Source organism: Gymnogyps californianus, chromosome 9 (assembly GCF_018139145.2).
Source record: "Gymnogyps californianus isolate 813 chromosome 9, ASM1813914v2, whole genome shotgun sequence".
NCBI classification, from domain to species: Eukaryota; Metazoa; Chordata; class Aves; order Accipitriformes; family Cathartidae; genus Gymnogyps; species Gymnogyps californianus.
This window is the reverse complement of record NC_059479.1, coordinates 16,747,546-16,762,527: the sequence shown is the minus strand read 5'-3', so window position 1 is coordinate 16,762,527 and position 14,982 is coordinate 16,747,546. Positions and strand designations below refer to the sequence as shown.

The following is a 14,982-nucleotide window of genomic DNA, read 5'->3' as shown; positions in this document are numbered from 1 at the left end:
TCTGTATCTATAGCTTACTCTGGCGACAGTTGCTCCCTTTCAAACCTGGAACAGGAGTCCACAAAAGCTGACCCTTGCTGCTCTGATGCTGTGAGCCAAAGGTAATGTTACTGTCCTTCAAGGGTGCTCTGCTGTGATCTGGAGAAGGCCAATGTTAGTCCTTGCAGAGACATCTTTCCTTCCCTAGCCAGCAAAGATTTGCGATGATTTCCCTGCTAAGTCTTAAAATTCCCACTTTTTTCTGCAAGCATGTGATATCTCATCACCGCGAATTTGAACAGCGTAGTTCCCCTTTGCCGGAGTTTTGACTTGGGCCAGCAAAGTGTTTTTTTGATTTTTGGAGTGGTTTTAATCATTGTCGATCAGCAGCGTTGAGAATGAGGGTGAATTAAGTGGATTTGGGGAAGGTGAAACCACGGGCTATGCCTTCACTGTGTGTAAAGATCCAGGGAAAAAAAAGTGGTGGGGCAGAATTTAGGAGTTGTGACTTACAGGCTTCATGGTTTGGCACTCACCTAGGGAAAATTGAGATTATTAGACTCCTGTGCAACTAAAATTACATTTAATGTGTGGTTAATGTGAATGCTGTCAACTGAAGACAAGGCAAGAGGCTTAGGGTAAATCTGAGTCCTCACTGCTAATAGGTTTAGGGCAATTAGTCTATTGACTTCTGTAAATCACGTCTGTCAGAGAAAAAACCCAAGGTCATTTTCAATGTGGAGCTTACCTGAACTGATAGATTATGGCTCAAATTACTGAGCATAAGGGAATGCCACTGTATCTCTTTAGGAAGGAGTAGTTTTAACTCTGAGAAGTTGTCTGAATTTATAAAATTTCTTATGACCCTTACATCCTTAAGTGCTTGCTAAATTCTTGCACCCAAGATACAAGTCCCTGGTTTAGGTCTTGTATCTTGGTTAAAAGATTCTCAATCCAAGGTTTTGAGGGGAAAAAAAAACCCAGGAAAAAAAAAAAGTAAAACAGTGAGAGTTTTCTGTGTGATTGGCTTTTTTTTTAAATACCACCCCTCTTAATGTTACTTGCTTTTTTTTAATCATGACTTTTTTTTCTTAACAATAAGAAGGGCAAATAAAAATGTTTCCTTTAATTTTGACAAATTAGAAGAGATTAAACTTCCCTGTAAATTCTTTATTGGACAACTGATGAACAATATTGATTCACTCAATAAGCAAAATGCAGGTTGTAGTTATTGAACTATGTTTTACTTTCCTACTCTCCCTGAATGTTATCTCTAAATTTAAGTAAATAATAAATGGGAATTATTTACTGGAGTTAGCTTGGAGAAAATGTTGCTCTGTGGCTGTTGTTTTTCTTTTTGAATCTTTTTTGTAGATACAGTCTTTATTTAAAACTCACTGTTGCCCTTACTCAGCATAGCACTTAAATACATGCTTAAATTTAATCAACAAGGAACCCTCTCCCTGTTCAGCAAAATGTTTGAGCATTTGCTGAGTTTTAAGCACATCAGTTAGTTGTAGATTCTCATATGAGTACAAGCTGATCTTGGTAGCTGTGTGTCTGCTGGTCCCTTTGTGCAGGGGAAGTGGGAACTTGTGTCATCTTATCAGGAGCAATGGCAAGTCCTGTCCCCTGTGGATGAGAGGCCACCTGCATAACTGAGGCCCAGTGAGGTGACAGTTGTGGTTACATTCATTATCAGAGGCGATTGACATCTGTCTCTTCATCCCCCTGACCAGGACCCAAGCACTGCATTTGATTTATTTTAGGAAGGCTAGGAAAGCTGGAGAAATAAGAAGCTTGCAGCAGTTACTGCCTCTTGTGTCTGGCCCCTTTTCTTAGCCCTCCCATCCTGCTCTCCTGCACTATGTCAGGAGCATGGCAGCAGATAGAGGAAAGGACTTAGCTAACATCAAAATACGTGCATCAGGGTGATATTCTGGACCTTGTTAACCACAGTAACATTTCTGGCCCTACGTGCCTGCTGCAGGGCACTATGGAGATATTAGCAAGCTGTGCAGGGAGAATTAGGTTTTTCATTAACATCTTTGTACAAAACTGATGTCACAGTCCATTTGGATCTTTCAAATTTACACGACAATATACTCTGTGATTTAAACTTTATTTCATGAGCTAATTAAGAAATATAACCAAAAAAAGGTGACAAATGGGCTCAATCCCCTTTTGTCCAGACTAGTCTATCACATGAATTCATTTATTCATCATTCAAGTCATAAGGTTTCAGAACTTAGAACCCATAACTCTTAATATCGTGCACCTATGAGCAAAAGAAAAGAATTAGTTACCTAGCCAATGGTGAGAGTGCTTATCCTTCCTCCTCCATCAAGTTGCGGGTGTCCCCTGTGTCACACCAAGAAGCATGAAAGCCTCAGCAGTCCAGCTGCTGTTGGATCTGCTTCAAAAGCTTTTTGGGTAAACTGATGTTTTATACCCTCCAGCTTGGAGGTTTGGTCTATACCATTTCCATACGATAGTGGATTCTGAGGAAACTGCCAGACAAAAGGTAGTGGCTGCTGGAGACGGCAATTTGCAGGTGATAATGGTGCATAATGGCCCTTTAGCTCTGTCTGGCCACCTGTCCTGCCTCCCTGGTGCTCTTGCTTTGACCTAATGGCACTGCTCCCAGCATACATCAGGCCTTAGCATGACCTGGGTTAGCCAAAATCTAAGCAGGAGTTGAGTGAACAGTCACAAACTGAGTATGAAAATACTCCAGTTAACTCCTTAGATTCAAGCATACGTTTATTTCAAAGACTCTTACCTTGTTTATAGGGCAGGACATCCATAGCATGAAGCATAAGTTCACATTTGCTTTGGCCTAAGTGAAGAAGAATTATCCGTTCTATAGTCATTGTCTTAAGAAGGTCTATCATTTGTTTAAAAATCAACACAGAAGTTGGAAGAGGTTTAGCGTAATTTCTTCAGTCTGTTGCAGCCCACAGCTGGTTTCCTTAGCAACCTTGAATGTACCCTCTGCGTACTAAATGGGAACTCGCTAAGACGTACGACTGGATACCCACTACGTACTCATGTGAGTAAGGTTCAGAATTTGGCCACATTGATGGTAGCAGATCTTGGTTAGGTTGGTCCCTCCATGCACTTTCTTCACATGAAGCCAGATTACTCTGTAGAAAGAGATGCTGAATTTCATCCTCTTTCTCCCCCGAGAGAAAAGATCAAGATGTACTTGCTCAGGAGACTGAAATGTAAGACATGAATGTCCATAGAAAATTTTATGCAGGGGCAAGTTGGAGAATTGGAAAGTCCTGAAGCTGGCAAGAAGCAGCAACGTGTGGGATAGGACCCTACCTTCCCTTGAGGCAGCAGATCACTGGGAGGAGACAGGAGCATCTCTTTGTGGTCTCTCTCGTTGTAGCTCAAACAGTTGGCTGTTTCCCCTTCTCACCATGGGACAGTGATCTAAGAAAGCAAGTGTCCCTCTGAATAATTTTTCCCTTTCTGGTCTTCTCTTGGAGCAACACACCTGTGCGTTGCCACCTGTTTTGGCCATGCTAAAAAGCGATATCAGAATAGAGAGAAATGATTGCAGTGACAGCATGCGGCCGTACCCATGCCCTGGCCATAGCAAGATGATTTGTTCCATCTCACTCCGTGCTTAGTTCACCTCAGTCTGGATGTCACTGTTCTGTTGCCATTGGGCTGCCCCAGCCCTTGGAACCCTACCACCAAGGGGATGTTTTTTAAGTACCTACAGGGCATTTCTCTTAAATAATATTTCTGTGCCTCAAAATGCACAGAAATGAGATTTTCAGAAGGACCTCAGCATTGAGCACAAGTTAAAGTCACCACAAGGCAGCTGTCAAGCTGCTTCTGGAAATCCCACTAAGCATCTATCTTCATTGTAGGTGAATAACTGAAAAGCTAAAATCCTTGACTTTCAGTTATACCTGAGCTCTCAATGACTAAGACTTCAAATACTGACCCCAAGGCAGTTCTGAAAATGGGATAAAGGATTTTACAGGATTTAGGTGAGGTTTACTTTGGGGGAGGGGGGGGGGGGGGATGTTTTTCTGGGTTGTTTTTGGAAGAAAGTTGCTCTAGGAGATTTTGCCTTGATTGATTCATTTTTGGAACATCCGATAAATTTTTATCAGCAACATTTCAGCCTTGTGTGTATTTTAGTTTTGTTTTTCTCTTTTTGTGAGAGCCATAGTCAATAGCCAAACCTACAAGCAGCACTTGCAGTGGGTCATGATTGTGGTGTTTAAATTAGAAATGATTGGGGCTGTATGGAATGACAGCAAATGCACTGACTTGTGTTCTTGACAACAAAGTGTGTAGAGGCTTAGTTGCTTTGTTTCATGTTTGGGGTTTTGCTGCTTGCTGTTAGTCAGTGTTATTTTTATACTGTTTATATATGCCATTTGCTCACTTGAGTGAGACAGAAAAGCACAAATATCTCATGGCCATGTGTTTTGTGATGTCTCGAGGCATAAGAAATAAGAGCAGAGCAAGAAGGAAAGTTAGAATTAAGATCATAAACTACAGAGGACAAAATAAGACCTGAAGATCTTATGCATTTTTCTTGTCAAAGTTTTTACTGAGCTCTTTCTTATTGCCAAAGACTTGCCTTAGTCAAAAAGTTCTTGTATGAGTGAAGACCCAATTTAATGTATGTCACGTACCACTGCCGTTTATTTTTCCTACATATCAATACAGCTACCAGAATATTATTTTAGTGGCTCGCATATGCTGTTCATAACACGGGGCCTTACGTAGGGAAAAAGCACCTCCTTTAGTCTGTTTCTTTGTAGAAACCTGGAGAATAAAACAATCTAGTACTCTCTCTATATATGTGTGAGTTTTTAAATGCTCTTAAACTGATTTGAAATGTCTGGAGGCTAGTTAGGTTTGATTTCACTATGAATTTATCTTATTAAAGCAATTATTATCACTACCCAAAGCAGGTTTCTTAATTTTATTTAAAATGCTTTCAGTTCATTAATTCCTGGCTGATCTTTAATTATGCAAATGTTTGGAAGGATCATATCCAGTCATGAATCTACTGGCTGCTGGAGTAGAGTTTTGAAACATTGTAGGATTTTCTGTAATTTTTTTTTTTTCGGTCAGAGAAAATAATTTGTTTCGAGTATGTTTTATTTTCACTGGATCCAATAATGCTCAAACTAGTCACTGAACTCCATGAGACTTTTACCTAAACAGGCGTAACATGGTTTAGCACACGGCTAGGCTTGTATTCTGTAGAATAGCCAAGTAAAAGACGAGAAAAAAGCAGCCCAGGTAGAGTAATTAACACTGACTTTATAAATCTTGTTGTACTAAATAAAACATGGAACCTTTGATCAAGTAATGCTGGGAAATGGCCAGGGAAAAATAAAGGAGGGAGATGATAATGTACCTGAGGTTTTTGTGGGTTTTTGTAGCTTTGTCTAAATTCAGTAGTGGATAAATCTGTCAAGAATTGCAGTGCCACCTTAGCAGATTACAGGAACAGATGCTGAAGCCCCTGATGTTGTGAAGTGGTACTGCAGTCCCTTGATCTGTGCTGAGAGGGGACTGGGAAACGCAGGTGATCAGCTGTGCTGGGTGACATGAGCAAAACCCAAGCATCTCCTCAGCTGCCTCTGCCAAATGCCTCCTGACTTCTTTGGGAAGTCATCCCATTGTGGATGAGCCCCAGGCAGAGGTCTAGGGCTCAGCAGCTCAGCTGCAGGGTTTGGCTCTCAGATTGCAAGGGTGGCCTCGAGTGGGCACCATTTGCCTCCACTGCTGTCCTCACATCCCCAGCAGCAGCTCAACCCAACATTCAGCATCAGCCAGCTGAGCCAAACCCATGGTTTGGCTTGGGCTGCACCACCTCAGTGTGTTTCTGGGTTCTGCCCGTTATTGCTGAGCATAGGAGAAGAGCTAAGAGGATGTCCTTGCAAGGGACTTAGAGAAAATTGACATTCTCTGCAAACTAGATAGAAGCTACCACACACAGAGATTGTTTTTCATGAGTCAAGGTCCGTGTTGCCCCTGGCATTTGTTTTGTAGATAAATTGCAGGCATAAGCTCTGTCTCCCATATCTTCTTATCCAGGATGTCCTTCTGAAGGAAAAGGAAATGTGTTCTTTACTTCACGGTTGTATACAATCCAGCCTGCCTTGCCAGGGGAATTTAAATCTCTGCTGCTCCTTGGCCAGTTTCTAGCACTTGTAAAGCACATTAGAACAATAACGTTCTTGTCAGTGACATGGTGATTTGCCTTGCAAACCTCACAGGCTGGAAAGTCAGATTGGATGCTGCAGACAGCCTGTAGAATACACTTATTGAGATGTGATAAGTAACCTTCCTTTCTTGTCCTCTGTCTCAGCAAACTGAAGAAACAAAGCCCGTGAAGTGCCTGCATAACATCTGCCTGTGTCAAGAGTGGGAAGCTGCTCCTTTGCAAACACTTCTCTCTGTCGGTCTTATAGGGAAAGAGACACAGGCACCATTATCAGAGAGGAGCTACATGATGCATATGCATCAATAAGAGAGACTTGGAGTGATGGAAAGATTTTTTGGTGGCAGCAGTGCACTTGTCTTCCCTTCTCTTCTATGTAAATCCAGCTAGCAACGTGTGCAGGATTGACTTTTGATGTTGCTTGGTACAAAAGGAGGTCTTCCTTTGGCACTTTCAGTCAGTTCTGCCACTAGCTTGGAAGGATCATCTGCTTCAATTCAGGCTTGTTTAGAGTAGTGTTGTATCTGGCACAAAAATGTGAAAGAATTGGAAAAAACACTAATGTTTCAAGCCATAGAAAAAAAAAAAGCACCCAAGGATTCACAGGTGACTTTGGCTGTTTGATGGGGTTGCTCTGGGATGATTTGCTCCAGGAGTGAAAGCCTAATTTGCTGGAAGAACAGAGCACCAGCAGAATGTGGACATCAGAGAATATGGACTCTGTGTTGCACCCTTGAGCAGATGCTCGCAACTAAGCCACAAAATGCACCTACTTGTGCAAAATGAGTGAAAAAGAACAAATAATCAAGCCGTGTTTTCAAAAAAATCTCTGAAAAAATGCCTTGGCATAAGCCAGATCTTATGATCTGCAAACAGCTTTTGTCTTCCGTGCTGGTCAGTCATCTAGCCTTGGCATTTAAGTTTTTAAAAGACTGAACAACTTTTAGGTATTTTAAGCTTCATTTACTTGATGCTTGGAGCATGCCTCATTCAAGAGAGACTGTGCTGCAGGATTTGTCATTCTTTGAAAAAGCACGTCGGACCTGCAGTAAGCACATTCAGAATCATGCCTGGCTAAATTCTTTTGCAGACCCTTTTTCCATCCTTAGCCAGTACTCCTACCGCCATCAGACAGCTATTTTGCTTGAATAACTGCTTTTCTGTGGAATTCTCATTTTCAGAAAAAAATTGCTAAAATGTATGGTACAGTTCACGCAGATTTATTGTGAAAACAGTTAGGTGAAAAATGTACAATAAGATTTAGCAATAAAAGTCATTCCTATTGCCAGCGGTTGTGTCTTATCAGCTGGGAGTTTGCAACAAGCCTGCCTGATTGACAGAGTAGGGAAAAAAGCTAAAGCAGAGACTTCTGCTGGAACCTGAGGCTTTACTGTAACAAGGTGACCCCAGCAAAGCAGTAGACTCAGTGATGTCTACAAGCAGGCTTTTCTAATTTCTTCCCGTGTTTCTTAAAACATTCTCTTAACTGTTGATTCATTAGAAATCTCACTAATCATTTTCTCTGTTTCTCAGCAAATTATTTTATTAATTAAAATTGCAACTGAAATATCTATCTGATTTAAACAGAAACCATTTATAAATGGAACACTTTTAGGATACTACTCATTCTAGGAACTTTGATGTTGTTAATTAAATGATGCAAGGGGAATTTTTCTTAATAAGAACAGTTAGTAGTGGAACTACTTAGTGTTGTGCAGAATAGCAGTAATGATATGCAAAAGTTTGGGCCTTACACAGGATGGGTTGTTGGAGTTACAAACTGCCTGTTAGTTGCTTCTGCCTGGAACTGTGATTCAGTGTGATACCACATGGCTCGAAGCCAGCCCCAAAATCAGGACCTGCAAAGGGCACTTTCCATGCTCAGTGCCTGTTTCTCCCCATATTCAAGGGTACATTTAGGAACCAGGGAATTCAGCTGCAGTTTTAGGATCTCAGTACTTGGGGGGGTAATGCAGTGAGACATGCTATGTTCTTTTCTGGATGGAAATTGGTTGGAGTTCCCTGAAAACAAGTAGTAACAGGTTGCTGCTGTGGCCAGCTGTGTCTTAACGTAGCAGGAGAGGGGAAACCTCCCTTACTTTCCTTATGGAGGCTTATTTGAGGAAGTAAGCCAATGTTACCTTTTCTGACTTTGTCCTGCTTCCAGAGTCACAAAGGAGTGATGAGAGTTATAAACCAGAAGCTGCTTCAGAGAGCTACAGAAGGGTGAAATGTCCTTACCAGCTTGAGGAGCAGAAGAACAGTGTGTGAGAGTTTGGGTTTGGATGGGACCTTGAAGTGTCATCAAGCCCCAAGCTCTTTCCACCTCAGGACAGATCAGCTCAACCCAGACGTGCATCGTTCTGCTACTGAGATAAAAATCAGTTGTTCCATGAGAAACAGTTGCTTATACCTCCCTCTGATCAGTGATGGGTTTGCAGATGAGATGGGCCATGGGTTTTTTCAGGTGTGGCCAGTCCCAGATTTTGAGCTGAAAATACTAATTCATTCTAAAGTTTGCCATTGACGGTATTAGTTTATTCTGCTGGTTTTCCCTGCTGGCAAAGCTGGGAAATAGATCTGCCCGGGCATGTTCAGAGCATGCAGGTTGTCACAGTAAAGGCTACTGATGCTTTATATTGGGTTTGTTTATTACAGATGCTGTGTACCAACAGCTAGGTTTTTTAGGTTTTCCTATTTGTATAGAAAACTTCTTATTTCTTCAGACCAGATGTATTACCTCAGGATATTTACTCTGCATGTATAGAAATCTTAGACTCACCTTGGAATATTTTCATTTCTTAAGGGTTTGTTTTTTCAGTAAAAAGCTGCTCGTTTGAGGAAAAGCACACCCTGTAATATATTTTGCCTGTAACACTTAATATCCAGCACGGTGTGCCAAGGAAAGGGCATATACTGTCAATGCTGATAGGCCATGTCTAGCCCTTTTCTTTTTCACATTGCTACAATTGTCTTTCTCCATTAAAATCAAACATGGACTGAGCAGCCACATGCTAGGAATCACTAAGTAGTATTTAAATAGATGCGTATCATGACTCTGAGGCAAGCGGCACAAAAGACCTCACACCACACAGGCATTCAGTTGACTTAGGACAGCTCTGTGAGGGTTTAGGCAAAGATGCTTTAACACACAGCTCTTGTATGCTCTGAGTAGGCACGCAGCAAGTCATGGCTGCTCAGCAGACGAGGTAACTTGTTAAGGCACAGTAAGTCAATCGTGAAACCATTAGCCCATGCTCAACCAAGTGAAGTGCTCCAAATTACTAGCCCTTTTTGAAAAGTGTAGGCCTGTTCTATTTCAGCATCAAGAGAGTCTCCTGCCGGCACTGAGAGTGGCTGGCATAGTAAAACATTTCTTCCAAATATAGTAAAAGGCATTATTTGGACTTTCCATGCTTGATCCAAGTCCTGGAAGATTCAGCAGGAGTCTCCATTGACATTAAATGAGGTCTGTCCTCCCATGTAAGTTGGTGACTCTACAGCTGCTTTGTAACCTGGACTACCTATGCTGGGTAAAATAGGCAAAGAGAAGTGGGTGCAGCAGCTGTATTCGCATACTAAGGGAATGGGCATGGTTCTCCTGAATTTCCTGGCTTGTTTGGGGTTTTTTTGTTCTTTTTTTTGGTCTTCTGCAGGCAGACAACCATCTGTCCTGGCAGTGTAAGCACAGTCCTGGACGAGCTAGTACAGCTAAAGCTGTAGCCAAACAAAAACCCATCTAAATGCTGAATTCTTGGAGAGAAAAGAAATATGATTAGTTTCCAAGTTTTATTTTCTTTCTTTTGGAAGTATTTTTGCAGAGCTGAAAAGGGAGAGTTCTTTACTCTATTGCTTGAATAATGCTTTGAAGTTTGGTCCTTTGCCAAAAGCCTGTTGACAGTAACATGAGTGGTGTTGGTGCTCACTGGCATCATGTATTACTTGGGGATCTTTAAAAGCTCTCCGAACAGCTTACCAAGACTTCATTAACATTTGATTTCTATCTAAGTGAGGAAGAAATTATTGCTGTGTCTTTTTTACGGGTGGATAGGCAGTAGTAAGCAAGTTCAGTGATTTACCTGCCTCTTAGGGCACACTCCTCAGTCCTGGTAGAGATCCCAGGAGTCTGACAAAGAAGTCATCTCCTTCTTTTTAACAACCAATCTGACATCACCTTATGTTGCCACCGTTTCCATACCTTCTCATAGTTCATGTAGTGTCTTTCTGGGAAAAATGAAATGATGGATAACCTCAGAGTTTCATTTCACAGCTATTTCCTGTAGCTGCAAATCAGCGTCAGCTTTTTTCCTATGGTTTATAGGTATTCCTCCTTTTTTTTTTTTCTCCAGTTTTAAATGGGGAGGTTTATCTGAGGTGTTGAGATTTCTCATAATCATTCTCTCACTAGTAGCCATGATGATGTGTCTAACCCTCTCTTTTCTTCTTGTCCTCAGGAAACCCGCTGACCGTGGCCTGCAAAGCTTTCTTTGGATTCAGTGGAGAATCGGGCCCCATGATCTACTGGATGAAAGGGGAAAAATTCATAGAAGAATTAGAAGGTCACATTAGAGAAGGCGAAGTCAGGTACTTTTTGGAGTATTTACTGTTAAAAACATGGTATGTCCCAAAAGCTTGTTGGGTTTTTTTAAAGAGGTTTTTAATTGGAAGTGGAAATAGTTTTCTGTCTAAAGAGTGATGAATGACTTGGAACCAGGGCAGTGCGAGTTGCTCCCTCTCCTTTCTAGCGAATAAACTCTAAAGACATAGTAGCTATCTATGTGCCTGAAAATCTGTTATCAAATTCCCCTGATGGCAGCTGAAGTGTCTCTTGAGTGTTCTGGGGGTTGATTTTAGCCGTGCGTAGAAATGATGCTGTCCGCTGCAGCTGCCCCTTGTGGCAGTCCTTGGCAAGATGACATTCATTTCAGCATCAGTGTTAATCTTAAAGATGGATGGTCTCCTGTCAAAGTCACCATACTTTTTCTCTTCGACTGAATGTGTTGTCTGCCTGTGATGTATCTCCTAGTATACCTTAACCAGGGCTTTCAAAGAGCAGTATTTGTTCCTCCATGCTTAACACTTAAGGGAGAGAAGGAAGTCACTGTGTGAGGATGTCCAATATCCAACTTGTGCTTGGCTTGTTCCAGATGCTGGTTATCATTTGCTGTACCAATTGTAAAGAAAACACTTGTATCCCCATGAACTTTCAAGGAATTTGCACCTAACAGCATCTTCTTGTCTTCCTTGTTTAATAATTACCTGATTAATAGCTCTTTGAGCAAAGACTAAGCTATGGTTATACTATGGGCAAGGTGGTCCCAGCTCCTATAGACACGATCAATATAGATTATAAAGAAAGCCAAGGTCTTTGCACCTTCCATTGCACGTTTTTTTGGTCTCATTTCTGAGTTGTTTGTTTCTTGTAAAAGTGATTTTGGAGAGCAGGCAGAGAGAGAGATTCCTTTGCTTTATTACTTGATCAATAATTTGAAGTTCAGCCATTTAGCCACTAGTTATTAAGATACACTAAAATAACTGACCTAACATTGCACCTTAATTGCATACAGATGAAATTTATCATATATTGCTAGAATGGCTTTAAGTGTACAATTCTCTTTTGGGCTTCTGACCACAAAATACAATTATTGGAAACTTCTGCCATTGCAAGTAATCAGCATTTAACGACATTGTGTCCTCTCCAGTGTATATATATGAACAGAGAGATTTTGATCATGTTCTTCCTCTGCATCAGAAGGACAATTTGAGGTTTGTATTTAAAGAGCTCTCCAGCTTTAGCACAGTTCAAAACTTTTCCTTTATGTGCATTTGTTAGTGAAACTGAGTTTGAAAAAGCTGTATTTGTCCTTCATTGTGCCATCTCATTACACATTGATATTTCAAATTAATTTTGTGACAACTCCCTTTTCTCACTTTGTTAAAATGCTTTGACTCAGTTTACAGACCTGTCACAATTCAGTGAATCTCCTCTTCAGCAAAGCTACTTATCACGTACCTAATCTCCTGTGCATCACAGCCAGCATTAAAAACATAGCATTTACCAAAACCTGCTGCATCATTACCAGCAGTGCCACAGTCCATCCCTTTTTTCATTTAGAAGTAGCTATGGCAACTGCAGTAGTAACTTTTTGCAAATGATTTTTTCACAGTAACAGCTCTTGTTTATGTGTCCCATTACAGGTATGCTGCTTCAGGGAAACTAAGCAGCACTAACTGTTCTGTCAGTGCCCTGAGCCAGCCCACATCTTCCACCCAGTCGTATTTATTGATGTATTTCAAAAAATGTCATGTATGTTTCAAATTTGATGAGCCACGGTGAAGTTGCCGGTTGGATGCTTTTCCCGTCAGTTTGCTTCCATATGGTATTATCAGCACATTTCTGTTAATGTTGAGAAACTAGAAGTAATCAGGAATTGTTACAACCAGACCAAGATACTCAATGGGTTGTTCCTTTGGCAAATATCTAGCATTTTAACTCTGCATCCCCTATCTTAAATTAGTTCACAAATTTAGTAGCACTCTGAATTTTTGGTGCTGCCCTTACCCTGGACTGTACCCATCCATTGTGTCGCTGTATTTGCTGTTTATGATGAGAGTTCAGGTTTGGAGATCAATGCAGTGTGGGAGTACAAAACATCCATCCCTAGTTTGCATCCTCTAGCATGCATAGTTACCAGTCAATTAGTGTGCTGTTACAAAAGCACTGAAATAAGGATGCACATGACTCGAGCATTTCTGTTAAAATCAAACCCGTGGAACTGTTTTTTTGGTAAGCAGACTTCACCATGAGTAATATATGTGTAGCTCTGGGCTTCTCGTTATTTATTAGACCTTGTTACAGAGCCTTATAATAAAAAGTAACTAATCAGCATTGCAGGACTCAGGCTGTGACCCCCTCTCTAACCTGCCTCCTTGCCTTCCCTTGAATTAAGATCTCCAAATGTTAGACATGCATAAGGGGAAAAGGAGGAAGAGACTTTGCTTGCCAGGTGGGTTTTTCACAGCGGTAATAAAAATGTCATGTAAATTGAATCAGGACTATTAAAGAAGGAATCAGAGTCTTTAAGCCTGCCTGCAGAGTTGTCAGTTGTACCTAATTATCAAAGGAGCCCACAGCAAATTTCAGCACCATCTCTCTGCCATGGCACAGAAGTATTTTCAGGCATAAATCTTACTTTCCCAGCCACCTATGAGTTGCTTCTTTTTCTTCTTCAGGCAACACTGCAGAACAGTTTGCAGGTGCCTCATAATGCTCAACTTGTAGGGCATGTTTGTCCTTTTTTTTTTCTGTCTTCTCCATTTTTAAAGTGGAAATAGTTTAACTCATTCTCTAGAGGCATGAAAAGAAGTGAATGGAGACATTTTGAACTGCAGCCTTATTTCTTCCTGCTGATTAATTTAACATTCTGCCTTTTCACTCACAGAAGTCAACTGATGGTTGCAAAACGCTCAGACAAGATGAGGATGTTGTATTCTGTTAGGAGGGGATGCTGAGGGAGGGAGCCAGAATTACCATCACTGCCTGGCTAATGTGCCGGGTACTTTGCAGAGAAGTATGGAAATGACAGCCCTCTCCTGAAAGGCTTATACTATTCAAGCAGACAATTTCTGGGCAGAGAATGAAAAATATGATGCAGGAAAGTGAGAGGGAAGATTGCTGTGCCATGTTGTTAGTGGAACTACTTTTCTTTAGAGAGGTACTTATGTACACAGAGATCTGTCCTTTCATCTACAGACTGGAGTTCGTATCCCTGTTCATAGTCCAGATCCTCAACTATATAAAGAATAAAAGGTTCCTTTTTGATAAGTCCCAACTTGCATGCAGGTTAGTAAAGGTTTGGAATTAATGCCTTGGTCTTGCAACGAGACCCAGGTGAAGCTTTCTTATAGCCTTTACATCTGTGATCATACAAAGCCTGAAAATTTTAGGAAAACGTGATTTCAAAGGAAAAGTATTTAACTTCAGATTCAACTTAGTGCATAAACGCATTGGAAAAATATGACAAAAGATTTGAAAAATCCGAAACATTGGATATTTTTCAAAGAAAACATTTGTGTTCTGAAATGACACTTTTGTTTTTAATTCATATTTTCTTAACTGAAAAATAATCAGTAGACAAAATGTTTTATTTCAGATCAAATAAAATGTTTCAGCTTGAACAAAAAGAAAGCAAGCTTGAACAAAAAGAAAGCACTGGATATTTTTTTTTACTTCACCCACCTCTTCTCTCTCCCTCTCCATCCTGTTTGTTGTGAGTTGTCTAGCGCCATTGATTTACCTATGTATTAAATGATGTAATTACTCTTACAGTTTGTTCATCAAACCAGAAAAAAGAGCTATTCTTTTGTCAGCTTGTGGGAGCTGGCAAAGTTTCCCCCAACTCAGACAGGGACGGAGCTTCATCTTCTGGGTGTGCAGCAAATACTGTTGCAGCTTTAAGGTCTTACTTGTTGATGCTGTATTCCTTTTCTAACCCAAACATACTGTGCTCAATGTTCTCTGAACCAACTACAAAATGCAATCAATTAAAGGCTGCACACATATTAAAAAAATGTAGGTGACCAACTGTGTATTTCTGTGGCAATAATGAATTGTTATCTGTAGAGTACTGGTTAAAAGAAAAAAGAAAAAAAAAGCAGGAATGAAAGGTTTAACACCACTAAGAGCTTTCTACACTTTGCTACCAGCATAATGCTTAAATGTCTGTCAGCATTTTCATGATAGATCACATTCTAAAGAGTTCTCTTCCTGAAGATTGCAATTAGCATGAAAA

The 14,982-nt window shown here is 40.7% G+C and overlaps 1 protein-coding gene across 1 annotated transcript in view; it reads left to right on the top strand.

Annotated features, from left to right (window-relative positions):
• Positions 1-14,982, top strand: part of IL1RAPL2 (interleukin 1 receptor accessory protein like 2) — a 394,936-nt gene that overhangs the window by 357,633 nt on the left and 22,321 nt on the right. The window contains exon 7 of the mRNA XM_050901762.1: positions 10,645-10,774. Coding sequence (XP_050757719.1) covers positions 10,645-10,774 — 130 coding nt within the window. The remainder of the gene's footprint in view (positions 1-10,644; positions 10,775-14,982) is intronic.